This window comes from Gobio gobio (assembly GCF_949357685.1).
Source record: "Gobio gobio genome assembly, chromosome: 2".
Classification (NCBI taxonomy): domain Eukaryota; kingdom Metazoa; phylum Chordata; class Actinopteri; order Cypriniformes; family Gobionidae; genus Gobio; species Gobio gobio.
In genome coordinates, this window is record NC_137098.1 from 14,012,652 (window position 1) to 14,034,842 (window position 22,191).

At 43.6% G+C, this 22,191-nt stretch overlaps 1 protein-coding gene across 3 annotated transcripts in view; it reads right to left on the bottom strand.

Moving 5' to 3' along the window:
* Nucleotides 1-16,330, bottom strand: part of myom1b (myomesin 1b) — a 70,928-nt gene extending 54,598 nt beyond the window's left edge. For 2 of the 3 annotated variants that reach the window (XM_079809648.1, XM_079809647.1), the window contains exons 1-4: nt 16,156-16,330; nt 14,672-14,877; nt 10,397-10,531; nt 9,017-9,194 (exon numbers count right to left, since the gene is read on the bottom strand). In XM_079809648.1, coding sequence (XP_079665774.1) covers nt 9,017-9,194; nt 10,397-10,531; nt 14,672-14,814 — 456 coding nt within the window. In that variant the 5' untranslated portion in view covers nt 14,815-14,877; nt 16,156-16,330. The remainder of the gene's footprint in view (nt 1-9,016; nt 9,195-10,396; nt 10,532-14,671; nt 14,878-16,155) is intronic. The other variant, XM_079809649.1, reaches the window with a different exon arrangement.
* Nucleotides 16,331-22,191: the final 5,861 nt, after the last annotated feature.

A 22,191-nucleotide genomic window follows, 5' to 3' on the forward strand; every position in this document is an offset into this window, starting at 1 on the left:
AGGTCCTGCAAAGAAGAATGGGAGAAACTGCCCAAAAATAGGTGTGCCAAGCTTGTAGCATCATACTCAAAAAGACTTGAGGCTGTAATTGGTGCCAAAAGAAGTGCAAACTTCTTTCATGTTGTCATTATGGGGTATTGTTTGTAGAATTGAGGAAAATAATGAATTTAATCCATTTCGGAATAAGGCTGTACCATAACCAATTGTGGAAAAAGTAAAGCGCTGTTAATACCAGATGCACTGTACCTATGACTTCCCACCAATGCTGAAGCTCAAAGTCCACTCCAAAGGGAGATATTTTATTTAACAGAATCCACTTTCCAATAACTACAACACGCCCGCATTGACACTATATGATATTTGAACTGAGCTGGATGACACCACTGTTTTCTCCAGAGCGGCTGTACAGCCAAATCAAATTCTGTTGCATTATTTTCCTATTACCACTGTGAAGCTACTTTGAAACAATCTCCATCGTAAAAAGCGCTAAAGCCCTGCATTTCTGCCCGAGCCAAGATTTCCAGATCTTGTGAAGTCACAATGTTTCTCATTTAAATAGGCCTGGTTGAGCTGCATTAGAGAAGACAGTGTTGTCGCTATGTAAGAGACGCTGTCCGCCCCGTTTCCAAAAATCATTTGCTTGACCTTCCTAAGGCTGACGAACTTAGAGTGGCTAAAATTTATTTTAAACATTGTTCCTGAACATTATAACCCAAACATTTATCTGTGTGCTGCACATTTTATGGAGAACAGATTCCAGAACTTAAGAGAGTAATGCAGGCTATGCAAAAAAAATTATCCTGAAATGGAGCAGTTCCCAGTGTCGGGACAATCTGTTGTTTGTGGTTCACAAATTGAGTCTGATTATTTGTAGTTGCATTCTATTAACAGTTTCAGTTATAAGATTTATGTTGTTGCTATGATGTAAACAAAGGCCACAGCTTTGCATACACTCATCTACTAGCCAACATTAGTGTTGATATAGTGTTTACTGTAGCTTTTGTAAGCTTTCGCGTTTGTAAGGCTGTTCACCATCCCTTAGGAAAATTGCAACCCTTGCAAAGTCTATACATGAAATCCTTTCAGCACAATCCTCTTGCTTGTTAACATTATTAAGTCTGATGCTTGAATTGGTTTGAAATTGACGGCATCCTTAATATTTACATCTGAATGGAGCTTGCGGTTATGGTAAGGGGCGTAACATTTCCCGAATGTGCTAAGAGGTGCCAATCACAACAATCATGGGCCAGATAACCAATCACAGCACATTTTGTATTTCAGAGGGAGGGGCTTCATCGAAAATGGCGTTTTCGAGCCAGACTGGTGAAAGAGGTGCTGTAATAATGTAAGACATGTGAAAAATAATGTGTTTTTTGAACAATCATAAATGAAAGCATATTCTAGTACACCCCAAAAACAAAATCAACACTTTGTGAAAGGGCATAACAAGACCCCTTTAATGTGGAACTTTTCTAATGAGGCATCTTCTATTTATAACAGATTCACATACTATTTACACAAAATGTATGGAGAATATATCATTTGTTCTTCACCAGGATTCGTGCAGGCTGTTTAAAAGAGAAGAACAGGCATTAGGATCAAATGCCTCCTTGCAGTCATTGCTTCTATTTGTCCAGTCATGTCAGTGTAATCATAATCTCCTTGAGGCTTCCCTCAGCTATCAGCACATCACTTGTCGACAACAGTTGTTTCATAGTCACTTTAACACAGACCGGCACAGATTAACGCACACCACACATTCACATAAAACATTACAACCCTTGAAATCTGGCACCACGGTGGCATGGTTCATTGGCACCAGGATCAGAACTAAATAAAGTTTGTGTCTTGATACTTTCTTGCTATTTTTCCTATCTAAAAATAGGGAACATATACAGGGGTTTAATAGTGTTCCTCAAAGCCTGCAATAAAATCTACTGTTGCACAATTGGCTAAGAAAATTAAATTTCCACCTTTCATTGTGTGTAATTTCAACTTCAGGTTTAGTAACATGGGCAAAATCAGTTTGCAAATGTATGAGTTTGTTGTTGTACAAGTTTAAAAACATAAAATGTTGCGGCACTTATAACGTCTCGGTTACGTATGGTAACCCTCGTTCCCTGAAGGAGGGAACGGAGACGTACGTCGTTAATACCGACGAATTGGGATCACTTCAGAGAGCCCCTATCAGCTTCGAGAACTTAAGAACAGGCCAATGAACAATTGGCGTGCGAGATTTGCATCTCGCGCTCCGCCCCGCACCGCGGGTATAAACAGGAAGCGAGAGCATCGCACTGACGTTTTTCACTGAGGAGCCGAACCAGTGACCCGGCCAACAGTGATGGAAGGAACTGTGACGACGGGACGTACGTCTCCGTTCCCTCCTTCAGGGAACGAGGGTTACCATACGTAACCGAGACGTTCCCTTTCAGTCGGTCACTACGACGTACGTCGGTAATACCGACGAATTGGGATCCCTATGGAAAGCGCCACAGTTACTACCACTACCAGCGCCCAGCGAGAGCCCCTCAGACCCCGTTCTGAAGCGGGCGGGGAGATTCACGCCAGAAGAGTCATACTGCTGTTCCGCAAGACCCATTCAGCAGACTTGATTGGATAACGCTGGGAAAGCGTGCCCGAAGGACGCTGCGGAAGCCACATCATGCCCAGAGGGAGTTACCATGTGGAAAGAGACGTATGGGCTGGCCGTGGGCAGCTCAACATACGAAAGTCCCAGGGGTGGCCCCGGCCTAAAGCAGGCGGGAGACGACACCGTACTGAGACGGCAGAGGAACTCTGCCAAGGGAAAGACACGAGCTCGCCGTAGGGAGCTGAACCGTGGAGAATACACGTATGGGACCGCCGTAGGAGTCATGACATACGGAACCCAGCCTGACACAAGTTCCACCAATGCATACGAGTGCCAGACCTGGCGTCGGACGCTCCGCAACATCCGACTGCCGAGGGGTGCGGAGGACTCAACAGGGTTCGCCAATCCTGGGGAACTCGACTGGAGAAAATAAGCGCACGTATCCGTTCCAGGGGAAGGGAATGGCGCAGCAAGCCGACACTAGAACGGGCACTTCAGTGAAGCTGACTATGGGAAGCGAGCACACGAGAAGCCACCGGCTCTACACGCAGGCTATAAAACCTAGCGAACGTGTTGGGTGTCGCCCAGCCCGCAGCTCTACAAATGTCTGTCAGCGAGGCGCCACGAGCCAGCGCCCAGGAAGAAGCTACACCCCTGGTGGAGTGAGCTCTAACCCCGAGCGGGCAGGGCACGTCTTGGGATTCATACGCCAAGACGATGGCATCCACTATCCAGTGGGCCATCCTCTGCTTGGAGACAGCCTTTCCCTTCTGCTGTCCTCCGTAACAGACGAAGAGCTGCTCTGAGGTCCTGAAGCTTTGTGTTCTGTCCACGTAAATCCGGAGAGCACGGACGGGACAGAGAAAAGCTAGGGCTGGGTCTGCCTCCTCCGAAGACAGCGCTTGCAGGCTCACCACTTGGTCCCGGAAGGGAGTAGTGGGAACCTTGGGCACATATCCAGGCCGGGGTCTCAGGGTCACCTGAGAATCACCCGGCCCGAACTCCAGGCACGATTCGTCGACCGAAAATGCCTGCAGGTCCCCTACCCTCTTAACTGAGGCCAATGCAATCAGGAGGATTGTCTTTAGAGACAAGATCTTAAGCTCTACTGACTGTAAAGGCTCGAAGGGCGCCCTCTGCAGTGCGGTCAGCACCAGAGTCAAGTCCCAAGAGGGTATAGAGGAAGGGCGAGGAGGATTTAGTCTCCTCGCTCCCCTCAGGAACCTGACGATCAGATCATGCTTGCCTAAGGACTCACCATTAACGAGGTCATGGCTTGCAGCGATAGCGGCAACATATACCTTGAGGGTGGAGGGAGACAGCCTTCTCTCCAACCTGTCTTGAAGAAAAGATAGCACAGATCCGATCGAACATTTCCGGGGGTCTTCTCGGCGAGAAGAGCACCAGTCGACGAACAGGTTCCACTTCAACGCATATAGCCGTCTCGTAGAGGGGGCTCTGGCGGAAGCGATGGTGTCGACTACCGCTTGCGGTAGGTCACCTAGAACCTCTGCGTCCCGTCCAGGGACCAGACATGGAGTTTCCAGAGGTCTGGACGCGGGTGCCATAGGGTGCCCCGTCTCTGAGACAGAAGGTCCTGCCTCAGAGGAATGGGCCAAGGAGGTGCTGTCGCGAGGAGCACTAGTTCCGGGAACCACGTCCTGTTGGGCCAGTACGGAGCTACCAAGAGGAGATGCTCCTCGTCCTCCCTGACCTTGCACAGTGTCTGTGCAAGAAGGCTCACTGGGGGAAACGCATATTTGCGCAGAGCCCGGGGCCAGCTGTGTGCCAGTGCATCCGTGCCGAGGGTCCCCTCGGACAGGGAATAAAACAACTGGCAGTGGGTCGTGTCGTGGGCGGCAAACAGATCGATCTGTGCGGCCCCAAAGTGACTCCAAATCAGCTGGACCACCTGGGGGTGGAGTCGCCACTCTCCGGGAAGCACTGGCAACCGCGACAGCTCATCGGCCGAACGGTTGAGCAGGCCCGGAATGTGAATAGCAAGAAGGGACTTCAGATGCTTCTGACTCCACAGGAGGAGATGGCGGGCGAGTTGGGACAAACGGCGGGAGCGTAGACCACCTTGTTTGTTGATGTACGCAACGGCCGTCGTGCTGTCCGTCCGGACCAGAACGTGTTTGTCTTTGAGCGACCCTTTGAGGCGGCTGAGAGCAAGACGAACTGCCAGCAACTCTAGGCAATTGATATGCCATTGCAGTTGGGGCCCCGTCCACAGACCCGATACTGCAAGCCCGTTGTTCGTGGCACCCCAACCCGTGGGTGAGGCATCCGTGGAGACAACATGATGCCTGGACACTTGTTCTAGAGGCACTCCTGCCCGTAGAAATGAAGGGTCCGACCACGGGGTGAGGGTTTGGCGGCATCTCGGCGTCACTTGGACACGGAGGGACCCGCTGTGCCACGCCCATCTCGGGACTCGGTCGTGTAGCCAGTGCTGAAGCGGTCTCATATGGAGCAGCCCTAGCGGCGTTACTGCGGCTGCTGCTGCCATATGCCCCAGGAGCCTCTGAAAATGTTTCAGTGGAACCGCTGTACTGCGTTTGAGCGTACTCAAGCAGCTCAGCACCGACTGGACACGCACCTCTGTGAGGCGCGCAGTCATGGCGACCGAGTCGATATCCATCCCGAGAAAAGAGATCCTCTGTACGGGACAGAGTTTGCTCTTCTCCCAGTTGACCCGAAGACCCAACTGGCTGAGGTGCCGGAGCACCATGTCCCTGTGTTCGCACAACTGGTCAAGAATCAGCCAGTCGTCGAGATAGTTGAGGATGCGAACACCACGCTCTCTCATGGGAGCAATGGCCGCCTCCGCGACTTTCGTGAAGACACGGGGCGACAGGGACAGCCCGAAGGGCAGGACTTTGTACTGGTATGCCCATCCGTCGAAAGCAAAGCGTAGAAACGGTCTGTGTCGAGGGAGAATCGAGACATGAAAGTACGCGTCCTTCAGGTCGATCGCTGCAAACCAATCCTGGGGACGGATGCATCTGAAGATGCGTTTCTGGGTTAACATTCGGAACGGCATCCTGTGGAGGGAGCGGTTCAGGTAACGCAGGTCCAGGATCGGTCGTAACCCGCCACCTTTCTTGGGTACAATGAAGTACGGGCTGTAGAACCCGGACTTCATATCGGCTGGAGGGACCGGCTCTATCGCGTCCTTCGCCAATAGGACCGCGATCTCCGCCTGAAGCACCGGGGCGCCCTCCTTCGGTATAGATGTGAAGTGGACACCCCTGAACTTCGGGGGACGCCTGAGCGGGCTGGACGTTCTTCCCGCGACCGGCTCCACGCCCACGGCCGGTGGAAGGCTGCTGCTGGGCTGGGGCGGGAGCGGGGGCGGCCGCAGGAGGACGTCCTCGGCGACGGGCAGGCGGAGGTGCTGCAGCCGGCGGCTGGGTGGAGGCAGCAGCGGGCCGCCGGTGCAGGATATGTTTGATGGCCTCCGTCTGCTTCTGGGCGGCCGAGAATTGCTGGGCGAAATTCTCGACTGCGTCGCCGAACAACCCGGCCGACGATATGGGGGAGTCCAGGAACCGGTTCTTGTCAGTCTCCCTCATGTCGGCCAGGTTGAGCCAGAGATGCCGTTCCTGGACCACTAAGGTGGACATCGCCTGACCCACGGAACGGGCGGTAACTTTCGTCGCCCGGAGGGCGAGGTCCGTCGCCGCCCGGAGCTCCCGGAGGAGCTCTGGGTCAGACCTACCCTCGTGCATGTCCATGAGTGCCTGGGCCTGGTGCACCTGGAGCAACGCCATGGCATGCAAGGCAGACGCGGCCTGTCCGCAGGATCTATAGGCCTTCGCAGTCAGACTGGACGAAAGCCCACAAGCTTTGGACGGGAGACGAGGATCACCACGCCACTCGGAGGCGGTCGCCGGACGCAGCTGCATCGCGACGGCGCGTTCGACTGGCGGGATCCTCTCCTAACCCTTGGCCTGTCCACCGTCAAGGGTAGTGAGGAGGGAGGAGCCTCCAGGTCTGTTTCTGGCACTGAAGGGTGTCGTCCACGACCTGGAAAGCTCCTCATGCACCTCCGGGAAGAATGGCACTGGGGCGGGATGCTGAGAACCAGCGCGACCCCCCCCCAGAAACCAATCATCCAACCTAGAAGGTTCGGGACGTGGTGGAGGGTTCCACACAAGCCCGACCTTTTCGGCGGCCCGGGAAAGCATAGCCGTCAACTCGGGGTCCGACTCAACCGTTGCCACTCTCCCAGAGGGAGGCAGTACAGCTGAGTCCTCATCCTCCGAGGACTGGAACTCCCCCTCCGATGCTGCGATCGACATCTGCTTGTCCGCGGGCGCTCCGAAAGAGATGACTGGGCGCCCGTGGGCGGGACCAGCGATCTCTTCCGGTGGCGCCACCGGCAGCGGTACTTGTGAGGGTTCAGGGACCTGCGTAGGGACACTAGGCGGGTTTGTCCTGAACGTTATCCTCAGATCACCCCGGTCATCCGTCGAAGTAGGTCTATCCTGGTTAGGGATAGCTCTAGATCGAGGTATGGGGAGGGGGACTCCGCCTTCCCGGAGGTAGGTGAGTCTTGATCTAAGCACCGCAATAGTCATGTTCCCGCAGTGAGAACACGAGCTATTCACAAACGCTGCCTCAGCGTGCTGTAAGCCCAGGCACGTGATGCAGTGAGTGTGGCCGTCAGCGGGCGAGAGGGAACGACCGCATCCAGAAACGCACGGGTGGAATGACATCTTGAAAAAGACGCAGTCACACCCGTGTTGCTCTTTTTGTGAGGAAACGCTCTTTTAGAGAGTGCTGAAGCACCCAGGGAAACCGCGGCAACACACAGGGGATAGTGCAGCCTGTGTTTGCACTCAAAAATGGAACGCCCACCAATACCAACAGTTTTGTTTGCTGTGATAACAGCAGTTGTTCCTTGCAGCTGAGTTTGCGGTCCCGCTGGAAAGTGCCGTCACACCAACACACGATCTTCTTCTCTGTTCTCTCTGTAGTATTCTCTCGCTGAATAATCAGGAAAGCAGTCCGTACTCTTCAAACGCCGGTTCGGCTCCGAAGTGAATGACGTCAGTGCGATGCTCTCGCTTCCTGTTTATACCCGCGGCGCGGGGCGGAGCGCGAGATGCAAATCTCGCACGCCAATTGTTCATTGGCCTGTTCTTAAGTTCTCGAAGCTGATAGGGGCTCTCTGAAGTGATCCCAATTCGTCGGTATTACCGACGTACGTCGTAGTGACCGACTGAAAGGGAAAGTACGTTTTTACATTTTCTGAATAAAATGTTTGGTGCTTTCTAAACTAGGATTGCTTCAGCTGGTTGCTAGTGGATTTCTTATGGTATTCAGTTTGCTATAGCATTTTCAATTTATGTCAATATGAGATGTTTTGTCATTCGTTAGACGTACAGTTTGAGTTACCATTGCAAGTCCATGGTACAAACTGTGCAGAACGATTTATCGACTGAAGTTTAATATGTGGGTTAGGTGATTGTTCAAATAGTGATGCTTGCCTACCCTTGTGAAAAAGAAGTGTACTTAATTGTATTGAATTTGCACTTGTGGTGTACTTCGAATCGTAAAAGTATACAGTAATTAAAATAATTTTATTTGCAGATAATATATTACTGAAAAAGGCCACTTAAGCGCACTTAAATCGAGTACACTTTAATAGTAGACTGTTTCTGAACACACTTAAGTATACTTTTAAATCATCATATTTAAATAATCTTTTGTCACACTTTAAAGAAGTTTAGAATGTGTTTACAAACATACTAATGCACATGTAAAGTATTTTATTATAATTTTAAATGTAGTGTTATTCGATATTACATTTAAAGTTAATATATTTTAAATGTAACAAATTGCAACTTTAATAACACAAATGTGTAAACACAAATTTTAATTTAAATACATGGCATATAAGGGTCATTAAAGTATATTTTAGCTTACAATAAATGCTTGTCAGTATATTCGGCAGTACATTTTAGGTATTTATGAAATTACATATTAAGATATAGTTAAGACCTTGAGTCAAAAAAGCACCCTAATGTGTAACTTACTGCATTTGATATTTTAAACTATAATACATTTTCATCTAAATGCAATTAACATGCAATTAGGTGTCCAATAACATCACATTAAATTTGCGCTTAAGTATATTCTTTAAAGTATATTTTTCCATAATAAGTAAAAAGTAAGTTTTAAAGGTATATGCTAAAGTCTACTTCTTTTTCACAATGGAACTAAGCAATAGAGCTGTAAGACTTGTGGTGCAGCTCAGTTCAACAATTTGTAGTTATTATAAATTTAAGTGAGAAGTGTTACTTGACAAAAAGTCATTCATTTAGAATGGTTATCAAGAGAAGGATTTTTTAATCTCTAATCACAACCGTAATCATGAGTTATGTGTTTAGGAACAAGACTAGGATCTCCACTGACCCTCTTGCTTAGAGAGATGCGCTCAGCGGACTCCCTCATGACGGTTCTGCGGGACTTGTATTCGGTGCGCTCCGACTCCACGCCGCTAGAGAAGAGGTCACGGCGTGCCAGATAGCCAGCACTCTCTTTAGCACGACGTGCTTCCTCAGTGTCTGATAGACCACTTTGAAACTCATGACTGAGGGGGAAATCATGTAGTAACACATTCACAAACAAACAAAGCAGCACAATACAACAGATATTCTATCACATATACACAAAAATGTAATGCCACTTTATCTGTGTTCTTTAAGAGAACTTCCAATATACACCCTTAAATATAAAATTGCATCAATGGTTCTTTGAAACAACTTTTGTTACCAAGAACCATTTTGGCTGAAGTTAGCTGAATGGTTCCCCGCAAATTAAATGAGTGCTCAATGTTAAAAGATAGGTTCCATGAAAGGCTTTACCTTGCGAAAAAGAAGAGCACTGTTATAAGAATGAATGTGCACTTGTAATGCACTACAAACCTTAAAAGTATAAAATGTATATATATATATATTAATTAAATAAAAGGTCACTTAAGTGTACTTAAAGAGAGTATACTTTCATAACTGTTTAAAACACTTAAGTACATTCCTTAATTTTGTAATAATGTAAAATTAAAAGTTTTTCTTGAAAGTGCATTTAAGTCATGTTTTAATAATCTTTCGTCCTGCTGTAAAGAAGTACACATATTTTTATGTGTTGACTAACATACATAAATGTAGTGTGTTATTCAATAGTACGTACACTTAATATATTTTAAATGTACTAAATGTGCTCCTTTATCATTACAAAGGTGAAATTACAACTATATTTAAATACATGAAATACTTTTTTTACTGACATTAAAGCATATTTTAGTTTACAATAAATGCTTGTCAGTACATTTTAATATTTCAAAAACAATAGAAGTAATTACAAAATTACAAATATAGGGTCAACAAAAGCACTCTAAAGTTCAGCTAATTGCATTTAATATCAATTTAAACTATACATTTTCATTTAATTGCAATTATGCAATTAAGTATCTGAAAACCTTACATTCAGTTTACACTTAAAAGTATATAATATCCGTCATTAGTAGCTACTCCTTTTAATATGCTAAAGTGTTCTTCATTTTCACAAGGGTTAAAGAACCATGAAACCTTTCTTCAATGGCATCTGACTGTAAAATCATATGTGAAGTCTTTTTGTGAGTGTAGGTAAATTGAACTTGTTTGAAGGCATGTGCATATTATTGCAGTGACTGCTATTAACCCCAATGCATGCTAACAAAGGAAAACATTAAGTATAGAACACCTGCATCATGTGTTTGTTCCAACAACACTAATAAAACCCAGATTATTTTTTTACCTGCCCCTGAAGATGGGCACCACATAACCGATGATCTGGTTCTCCTTGTCCATGGCAAGGTAGGTTGGCTTGGCTCTCTTGGGCAGAGGGCTAATCCCCCCCTCTTCTAGAGATGTGTATGTGGCAGCTCTAATGCTACAATAATGCAGAAAGGGCAACATACACACATAACGGTTAGTATCCAGTACTTCTTTCACACACTATTATGATTTTTGGAAGGGGTGTGGTGTCGTGAAGAAAGACTGTTAAGGGAGTGAGTGGAAAGATTGTTAAGGGAGTAAGTGGGAAGGAGGTTAATTGCCTCAGTGGTCTTACAACAGGACCTGATGTGCATCAAAGCACCAAAAAAACTTAATCAACGGTGAAAAGTATGTAAAGTAATAGACCCCCCCCCCCCCACCACCACCACCTACACTCACTCTTACAAGTCTATGAACGTACACATTCACTGCCTTTCAATAGTGGAATGTTTTTCAATGGTCCAATCTCCACGAAAAATCTGAAGAATTCTACTTTTCTCTCTACTAAGTGATTCAACACAAAACATTATTTCATTAATGTGAAATATTCCCAGGATATACAAGATATTCAACCCATGTGAAAAAAATAAGTCTCCTTAAATTTTATTGAAAGTGCACTTGTAGTGTGCTTAAAATCTTTAAAGCAGGGACGTGAAGAGAGTTTCTCAAGGACAGGGGCTCAAATGTAAAAAAGGGCATCTATCACAACAGAGTAGGGCTGTCACAATATCAGATTTTTCACACCACAGTCATTGTGGTCAAAAGAATTCAAGGTAATGATATATCGCAATATATTTATAGAAAGTGGGGAGTTACGACACTATCGGTGGTGGTAGACACTATCACTCAAGCCCCTCTACCAGAGCCCCCTCTACCAGACTCGCTTATGCTTTGAAATAGAGTCCGTCCGCTGAGTGGTGTTCTTCCCGACGGGGGAAAATCCCCGGAAATGCCAGATCGGCTCTGTGCTTTCCTTCCTTCAAGAGGGCTTGGAGTGGAGGCTGTCCCCTTCCACCTTGAAGATGCATGTTGCCGCCATCACAGCACATCACGTTTCTGTTGATTGCAGGTCACTGGGAATGCACAACCTGGTCATCAGGTTCCTGAGAGGCGCCAGGTTAAATCCTCAGAGACTGCACCTTATCACCTCCTGGGACCTCTTTGTCGTGTCTTCAGAGGGCTCCCTTCAAGCCACTGGAGTCAGTTGAGCTTAAAACCCTGTCTCTAAAGACAGTGCTCCTGCAGACCCCGGCCTGTATACGTGCCCAAAGTTCCCACCATTCCCTTTAGGGACCAGTTGGTGAACTTGCAAGCTCTACCCCCGGAGGAGGCAGACCCAGCCTTTGCGTTGCTGTGTCCTGTTCGTGCATTGTGTGTTTACGTGGACCCACTGGATAGTGGATGCCATCACCCTGGCGTATCAGTCCCAAGGTGAGTCGTGCCCCCTCGAAGTGAGAGAATACTCAGGGCGTTGCCTCCTCTTGGGTGTTGCCGCACGGCGCCTCTCTGGCAGACATTTGCAGAGCTGCGGGCTGGTCGACCCCTAACACATTTGCAAGATTTTACAATCTCACAGTGGAGCTGGTTTCTTCCCGTGTGTTGGGTACAATCAGGTAATTGAAGGCTGGCTTGGTGTCTCGCTTGCAGCGCCATTCCCATCTATAGGAGTGCCTACTTGCTCTTCAGGTGAGTTTCCTACTTTCCCTGGGCAGTCTGCTCTGCCCCGTCTCTGCATCGGTAGTAGCTCCTCCCTGGTTAGACAGGAGATCTTCCATATGCAGCACTGCCCCACGGGTCAGTCCATATGTGTAGCCACCCTTTAAGTTTGTTGAGGCACCCTCTTGGGCCCCAGCCCCCTGTTTGAGAACCACTGCTTTGGATGACATATACCCTTCATATATCATTCACATATCACTATCTTATCCATGCCTCTCATGAGTGGGTGTATATAAATAGACATTCAAGGGTTCAGAAGAGAGTGGGTGGGGGGAACTTAGGACAGCTACAGTGATCCACAAAAACGACATTCTCCCAGCATGGGAAAGATTTTAGTTTAGACAATTGGGAGCATGTATAACATTGGATAGCATGAGTAATGGGGTTGAAACGGGAGGCCTAAGAGCATATGTGCCAGCCTGCCATCCAGTGACACTTCAAATCCTGCTTAAAATCCTCTAAAGCACAGCTCATAAAAGAGGGATCTATTCCGGTTAAAAACAAAGGCTGTGTGCTTATCCCTTTGTGAAAAAGTACACTTAGCCTATACTTATATACTTACATCGTGAAAGATGTAAAAAACAAACAAATAAATACATTTGTATCTAAGTATTCTAAGTATTCTATATTCAGTTTCCACTTTGCAAATATACACACTAAATAGTAGGCTACCAGAACAATTACGGAAAAAAAAACTGTAGGAAGACTATTGTTTTTACAACTCTGAAAAATAGATGGTTTCTTCTGCATTAGGTATTATTTGTTATCCTTTGGATAGAATCCATTGACAGGTTGCATTGTGGGCTCCTTCTCATTGTGTGTAAATAAAAAAACACTATAAATTAAAAGGAAAGTTTTTGGTAACACTTTATTTTAAGGTGACATAGTTACACGTCACTACATGTACTTAATATAGTAATAAAAGTGAATTATTCATAAATACAAACCTAACCATAACGCTATAGCGAGTACATGTAAGTAATATTACCATTACATTACCAGTAAGTACTATGCAAATATATCATCTTAAAATAAAGTGTAACCAAGTTTTCTTCTCTTTGACTTTCAATGTTTCAACTTTTTTTTATATAGCACATTTAAAAACAACGTTGTTGGCCAAAGTGCTTCACAATTGTTTTAGAAGCAGAGTGTTAACGATACATTTTCAACTGAGAGCTAAAAACCAGATGGAGCCTGCCGAATATAGAGTGGAAGACTGTTCCAAAATTTAGGAGCAACTACTGTAAAAGCTTGGTCACCCTTTTGACTTCTTGGACCGAGGGACCACCAACATGAACTCTAAATCACACACACATACAGTACATACAAGGAGTCAGAAAATGATGTAAATGCATAATGCACATGACACACATAATCAACATCTGCTTCTGTAGCCTCTATAAATACACCATGACGTCAAGAACACCAAATGAAGTGCCAAATTATGTCACGAATGTTATTTATATTACGGCATGAAACCGAGATCAAGAAACCAAGAAACCAATCAAATCATGACTGAGCCTTGAAAGATTTCAATTTGTGCAAATTGCTGTAAGATTCTTGAGGGTACAGTTACAGTACATTAGTCCCAGACAAGACAGAAGATAACCTTACATTCTGACATTCAGAGTGACCCAGTAAGCACTTGCCTAGACAAAAATGAGCCAACAGTCACATGACCTGGAGTAAATCAAACAAAATATAGGCATGGATCCAAACCACAGAAAGGCTTAAAAAGACTCAAAGAAAGTTTTGAATCAAGAAGCGCTCTATCTAGGAACCAAAACTAAGTCTTAGATAAATGTTAAGACTGTCCATCATTAACTCAACCAAAATTCATTTAGATCGTGATTTGTTTTACACAAGCACAGCAGAACCTACTCCAAGGACACTATTCTGTAAAGAAATGCTAAAGTATATATTCCTTGAATATGATAGTCGACCGAAGAAGATTACAAGTGTCAGCAACAAGCATACTGCAAGCATAATACACTTTTAAATGGCATTTTTTAAGGGTTTTAGGTTGACTGGGAAATACTGATTAGCAGAGCTTACACAAAACAAGAGGGGCAACAGTAGTGGGGAATATTTGTCTTCATTTGAAGGATAAAGCTGCGGTCACATTAGCGAAATTGCGGTAAAATTTTGCAGGCAAAAAATACATTGTCAACAGCAACTTTATCATGAACAGCTCACACAAAAATCACTTTCAAAACAAGCAGCTTTCTGTTGGTCAACATCAAGAATTTGCGTGACCAACTTGAACATGAGCAAAATCTGCAAAGGGAACTTTAACATGTGGATCCCTATTGAAATGACTGGATTTTACCCACAAAATTTTCACTGAGCAACGGTAAACGTGACCACACCTTAAGAAAAGTATTATATGGGCACAAGGAAGAGCTGGCTGCTAGAATGAGTTAAAGTTATGGGACTGGGAATGAAGGAAGAGCTGGCTGCTATAGAATGAGTTAAAGTTATGGGACTGGGAAGGATTTAGACTACTGTTGGCATGATAGATCTTGCCATGCTCTCTTACCCCTTGGTGCTTTTGCTGCTTTGGGAAGAATAACTACTAGATTTCTGCTGGTACTGGCTGATAGCAGACTCCGTCTCCCGACTACGGTAGCCACGATCGTAATGGCGGTGGTGTTTCTGGTAGAACGGTATCGATCCCGACATTGTGTCCTCTTTAGCTCAGATACTTCAGATCTGAAGCTCTTTTAGTCAGAAGATTCAAACTTTCTATCAACACATTAAATATGAATATTACACCCAGTGATTTATCAGAATTAATTTCACAAGAAAGATTTATCAGTGCTTTAACTTCACAATCAGTTTCCACAAAATTTGGTTTAATGCCAATTTGTAGATGACTTTTTTTAATTGACCCTTTTCACATTTACAGGTTTCTCAGAAATCGTCATAGTTGGGTAAATGTCTATAGTGGTGAATGAGAGACTACATTAAATATATATTTTTTTCTGTTCCCATTTGCTCAAATAACAACAAAACAACAACTTTCAAAAATAGTAAAAAATAGACATAACGTCAGTCAGAAGAGAGAAATATGGACATTTTGCAGTCACTCCCACAGCTGGTGTATTATAAACACCCACACAGCAGCATTAACACAGTTTCTTGCAGTTTGATGCAAAGGTAATGTAATATAAAGTATAGTGTTATAAATGAAAAATGAAAAAATAAAAACATAGCAGGATTTACAATGTTAATGACTGTTAAAACGCATCAGTCTGTGAAAAAGGTCCTTAAAAATCAGTTAGATGGGTTTTTGTTTTTGTGTCCTTTTTTTTTTTTGGACGACGACAATAAGATGTGACTTTGCTATCTTAGACAGTGAATTCAAATATACTGTGAATTCAGGGTGATTGGGACACTTTTTCCAAGTCATCTCAATGGCAAAAAGTGTCCCAATAACCCTGAAATCTCCCTACATATATAGCATACCAAGTTAAGACTTCTAAATCATTTCTAAACCATAAATAGCTACTAACATCAGCTTCATTTACCATAATGAGTGAAATAATAATGTTTTTTTTATCTAAACTGCTGGGTAAATAAGTGAATACAATAAAACCACACTGGTAAGCAAGTCAACTACATATGAAATAGTGACTGCAAGTGTTCTCTGGACATTGGTATTTAATGTCACACAATGATATTGCAATGTAATAAAAAAAGACGGTCTTTAGGCTAACTTTACCTCATTCTAAATAGCTATGTTGTGGTAGATTTTTCCCCCTTATTTAATATTTCAAACAATTCAAGAAAGCATCCGGTTCCCACTGCCACCGTGTGACAACATGACCCACAAAAGGTCAGCCTTTGTTAAATAAATATTTTCGATAGCATTCGAATTTTTTGTTTTGACAGCTAACCTCAGTATATTCCCTATGCTAGTACGGATTTATTATCGTTGTTTAGGCTAGTTCACAAGAACAAAAACTGACAAATCTATTTCACCTGACAAACCTCATGCGTTCATGCGGCGGATCATCTCACCTTGTCAAAGGTCTGCAAAAAGCTCAGAGCCGTATAGGAGAGCAGCACGTCAGGAATACTCTACCAAGATCCAAATCCAAGCAAAGACGCAAACTGGCACGGCGCTGAGAACGGGGGCTGCTGTCCACACAACAAAAATAATATTGGCAATGGCAGGAATGTCCAGGCGACTCTCACGACCTTTTAGGGCGACAGGGGCTGTTATATATAGCCATAGTGCCCAGGAGTATCGGTGCATTTTACGCTCATGCACGTTCTGTGGCTTAACGTTGACGAATGTTGACGAGTTGTAGGCCTATTGTTAGTATAGCTACGGACGTCATATTAGTTGGCTAACACTTGAAAATGTATGATTTATTTCGTTTTTTACATTAAATAATAACCAAGTGACTTTTATTTAAGGAATGATGGCACAACATCGTTTACATACAAAACATGTCACAAAAAATACATTTGTTAGGATTTACATAAAACAATATATGGTCAAAATTAAGACTTCACACTAGTTGTGATGAACTACAGCCATGGGTTCGCACCATGCATTTTCAGTTTCCCTTTCTAACCAGCCAATGCAATAACTCTGCTGCGACCACCAAAGCACGCACAAATTGATCAGACTTGTTGACTTGCGTGGTCAACATGAGCCTTCAAAGCCCTGACCGGAGAGAGATTATGCAACTGTGTGTAACAACTGTTCCTCTGACTCAAACGGGGGAGGAGAGATGGTCAGATGGTCTGTAAAGTAATAACTTGAGTCTAAAGGATGTAGGGTCAAATAGCCTTGGAGCAAAGTTCATGCTGGTCACCAACTCTCTTAAATGAAGCCAAAAGTGGGGCCATTTCAAGAGAAAGCCTTATCTGATACAGATGAGAGAGCACCTCTAAAACCATTGACAGATCCCAAACAGGAATATGATTTGGCTGAAAGTGCCAAAGCCTGCGCCCACACATAAAATGACAGACAAAAGACTGTTACAGGCATATGTTCCACCGCTATAGTGACTACAGAAACTTTGGACGTCGAAGAACTCCCTCCTGTCTCAAGATGCACCTGCAGGTAATCCAGCATGGGTGTCACTTTACCGTCATAAGCCAATGAGTTATGATTCTATATGGGCTGCGTCCGAAAAACCTAGGCAGCTGATTTGTTGCCTCGCTGCCTTATCAGACAATGACTTGTAAGGCAGCGTTTGTGCATTAAGAAGGCACCTCACAAAACTAATTTTCGGACAGACTTCTTAGGCAGTGTAACCGTTTAATGATCTACAGCAAAACAGAGAGAACTTTAGTGAAAACTAAAATAATATTTAATTACTATATCAGTAATTTCTCGCTAGAAATGACATCAGAAGTGGAAAATGTTGGTCAAAAATGTCACAGACCAGCAAACGCAACTTTCGGAGGCCATCTTTTTTTCTAGCTCAACTGTCACAGAATAGAACGCATAGGATTGTGGGATATCAAAGGCAGCGAAGGATACATTTGTGCTGCCTTCAAAACTCGATCAGATGATGGTCTCTCTGGAGCCAGGAAGTGAAGCTAACATTAGATTCGGACGTGCCTTGATGCCTTCCTACCTTGAAATGTGTCCTCCGAAGGCAGCATTTTCCAGGTTTCGGACGCAGCCATGGATTCAGACCTCGTGATCACTGATGTTTTCCCATTACATTAGCAATCTTGTTACTTAAAGGGATAGTTCACCCTGGTGTATATGACATTCTTCTTTCAGACAAATAAAATCGGAGTTATATTACAAAAGTCCAGGCTAATCCAAGCATTAGAATTTGATTTATAGTTGCTCTGTTTTTGAAGTCCATAAAAAGTGCATCTGTCCGTCAAATAATGTGCTCCACGTGGCTCCGGGGTGTTAATAAAGGCCTTCTGAAGCGAATCGACGCATTTGTGTAAGAAAAATATCCATATTTAAAACTTTATCAAGTAAACTTTCGGCCGACATTATAAAGCTTGGATTAGCCTGGACTTTTTAAATATAACTCCGATTGTATTCGTCTGAAAGAAGAATGTCATATACACCTAGGATGACTTGAGGGTGAGTAAATCATGGGCTAATTTTCATTTTTGGGTGAACTGTCCCTTTAAGCAAGTACCGATGATCTCAGAGACCTGCTGGCAAAGGTAGAGGGGAGAGGAACTGAACTGAAGTTTTGGACCAAGCAATCAAACCAAGTGTGAAAGCACCCTAGATGCTTATTGGCAGAGCCGCCTTATGATAACCTGAGGCCCCTGGGCTACAGCATTACGGTAGGCCCCCCTACTCCAGATAAAAAGTTATTTTAGATTCCAGACCATTTTTTTATGTTGTAATTTATTTTGTCGATACACCGGTTAACATTTGCAACACTGCGTAAAAATATGGGTCAAATAGCCTATAGGTAAATTTGCAAATTCACTCTAAACAGCGTTACAACACTAGCAACAATATGTAGCAACAGGCATTATACGGAGGTAATGTGAAAAGAAAAAGCCATCAAAACTTTCCTGGCCGAAATGCGACTTTACATGTATGATATAAACACTATAAATTAAACAAAGTATTCATTATTCATCAGCAGTAGATCAAAACAATCATTTGGCATAAATGTAGACTTTTCAGGGATTGCAAACTGCTCCGAAAGAGCGAGTAGCCTATGTAGAACGTGCAACAGCACCACCTTTTTACTTGGAAACATGCAGTGCTCACCTTTATTTAATTAAATCATAGAAGTTTAGTTTATTATTACAAGATATATTTTCCATCCACAGATTTAAAATCTCCTAAAATTGAGACTTTAAAGAGGAACACAGTGCCTGGATCTGATCCTTCTGACACGCAGATTATAACCACGCATTTGTAAGATACTGAAGCCGTGTTCAGCACAGAGCGGCTCTCTCGAACTGTATAACGTTACAGAAAACTAGTTGTGCAGACCGGTTCCAGGGCATCGCCGAAAATGTGAGTCCTGAAAATGTACGGGTGTGTGTTTGCTTAGAATGTGCTTGTCACTGCTGTCAATGCCCATATACAAATAATTATTTGAAAAATATAATTTTCGTGCAGCCAGTTGGCCCCTCCCCTGTGTAGGCCCCTAGGCTTCAGCCCATGGAAGACGTGCGTTAATGCGTCTCTGCTTATTGGGCCCCCTGTATGTATTCATATTACACAAGCAAACTAGATTTTTCCGGTATAGAATTTTAGAAATGGTTAGATTACCTTCCTAAGCCTCTGACCTTACAATTCTCTTCCTTTCAAAGGCCTTCATCTCAGCTGTGGTTTGCACTAACAATAGCCATGCTATTGTTATCCTCCGTCACATGCAACACATACCAACAACTTGTGTGTGTGTGTGTGTGTGTGTGTGTGTGTGTGTGTGTGTGTGTGTGTGTGTGTGTGTGTGTGTGTGTGTGTGTGTGTGTGTGTGTGTGTGTGTGTGTGTGTGTGTGTGTGTGTGTGTGTGTGTGTGTGTGTGTGGACTGGTAATCATCACGTTATGGGGACAAAATGTCCCCACAAAGATAGCAATATCCGAAATCCTCATCCTTGTGGGGACATTTTTAGGTCCCCATGAGGAAAACATCTTATAAATCAGACTAAGTGATTTTTTTTGAAAATGTAAAATTGCAGAATGTCTCCTGTGAGGGTTAGGTTTAGGGGCAGGGGCAGTGTAGGGGGATAGAATATACGGTATGTACGGTATAAAAACCATTACGCCTATGGAAAGTCCCCATAAAAGATGAAAACACTACGTGTGTGTGTGTGTGTGTGTGTGTGTGTGTGTGTGTGTGTGTGTGTGTGTGTGTGTGTGTGTGTGTGTGTGTGTGTGTGTGTGTGTGTGTGTGTGTGTGTGTGTGTGTGTGTGTGTGTGTGTGTGTGTGTGTGTGTGTGTGTGTGTGTGTGTGTGTGTGAAATAGAGAGACATAAATAAATAGAAAGGGAGGGAGGGGACCCTGTGGCAACCATGCTGCAATGTCTCATGCAGGTCTAACAGATATGCATAAATGGTGCCAGACTACAGAAAAAAAACATTGAAATAACACTCACGCACGTTGGGTGTCCATGATTTATGGGGACTTTCCATATAGACATAATGATTATAATTGTGTACAGACTGTATATTATATCCCCTAACCCTACCCCTAAACACAGCCCTCACAGAAAACTTTCTGCATTTTTAGATTTTCCTTGTGGGGACTAAAATAATGTGCCCACATGGTCAAAAATGTCTGGTATTACTATCTTTGCAGGGACATTTTGTCGCCATGTGGGCTTACCAGGATCAAACACATGTCTGGTTTACTATCTTTGTGGTGACTCTCCATAGACATAATGGTTTTTATTACTGTACCAACTGTATATTCTATCATCTTACACTAACCATAACTCTGAACCTACCCATCAAACTAAAATTTCTGCACTTTTACATTTTCAAAAAAACAAATTCTGTATGATTTATAAGCTTGTTTCCTCATGAGTCCCCATGAGTCAGTGAGCATTCAGGTTGAAGTCTCCGGGATAGAAAAACATGAACACACACACGCACGCAAACACACGCACGCACATACACACACACACAAAATGTACTTAGCCCTCTAAATAGGAACATTCAATTCTATTGTTTTTATATACAGCTATTTATGAATACTAGAACATAACTCTTACACACGACACCCCAGAAAATATTCGGCCAAACATTTTACATTTCTTAAATTATTATTATAATTTTTTTTACATATTTTAACTAAATTACTATATTTTAATACCATTTTTACTAATGAGGATATCCCAAGGTTTTGTCAAGTAGCTCACTTCTGGGAACACATTTTTTAAAAATATATAGGAACATTACTTTTGAATGTTATCTGAACATTCTGAAACTAGTTGCTAACACTTAAAAATGTTAGACAAACGTCCATTTCTGAAAGATAATGTTACTAGAAGGACGTTTGTTCAAAACTTTGAGAGAACGTTCTGAGAAAGCTTCCCTGTTAGCTGGGAATGCATGAAGTTCCAGTTATATTGATGCCAATCAAACCAAAAGAGAATACTCGTCCTGGAAAAAGTGTGTGCGTGTTCAGGCCAACTGCCTGTTTATGACACTCTGTTGTTGTCATGAGTATGCTTGTGTAGCCTATTTTCGTCCCTCAATAAATAAGCTTTGTAATAGTGTATGGAAGAACACACGTTTGGCTGACCCTGGGATTGTGGCATGGTTTAAACACAGCTGCTGCACTGCGTCTATGCAGTCGAACTACAAGCCTTTCAACATGATATCATACTTTGCTTTTGTCATACAATAAATCACACTATATTCCATTGTTATAATGTTCAACCCTGTGTTGCACTCTATTCAATTATTCTTTTATAGGGATATTCTTTCATAGATCATAATTTTGAATGGTTTCTTGCATGTATAGGCTAATAGGCCTAACTAATGTTCGACTACTGGAAAAATCATGTTTGGCAGTAAAAATGTCTTAATGACTTCTTAAAAGTGTGGCACCGAGTACATGCGCTAACACTACAGCACAAGTACGCTCTCTTGTGGCCATACATTAGAATACAATGCTAGTTATCCTGATTATGAATGGTAGTCATGCCATAGGAGCTAAGGGAGCATGTGCCTACTCAGATCTTTTAAGTGATTTTAAAGTGAATTTTGGATGTAGCATCCAAAAAATATATTTATATAATTTAGGCTGCATGGCAGAAATCACACATTCCCAGGTCTGAATTAATTCCCAGGCCTACTTCATCCAGGTGAGTCTCTTCTTCTTCTTTGCTACAAACTCGTATGACTTTTCCTGTGGAACATAAAAGTGGTTATTATTGTAGGTTTAATTAATATATAAATAATGAATCCATGCACATAGTTTTTGTTTTTGATTCATGTGCGTCATAATCTTAAATCAAAATAACTTCCCCTCCCTCCACTCATATGAGATCCACCAATAGCAGACCACAACCATCAAACCACCAGTGATGCCAGTATCGCGTTACTCTAATCTGACTACTTTTTTCCAGTAACGAGTAATCTAACG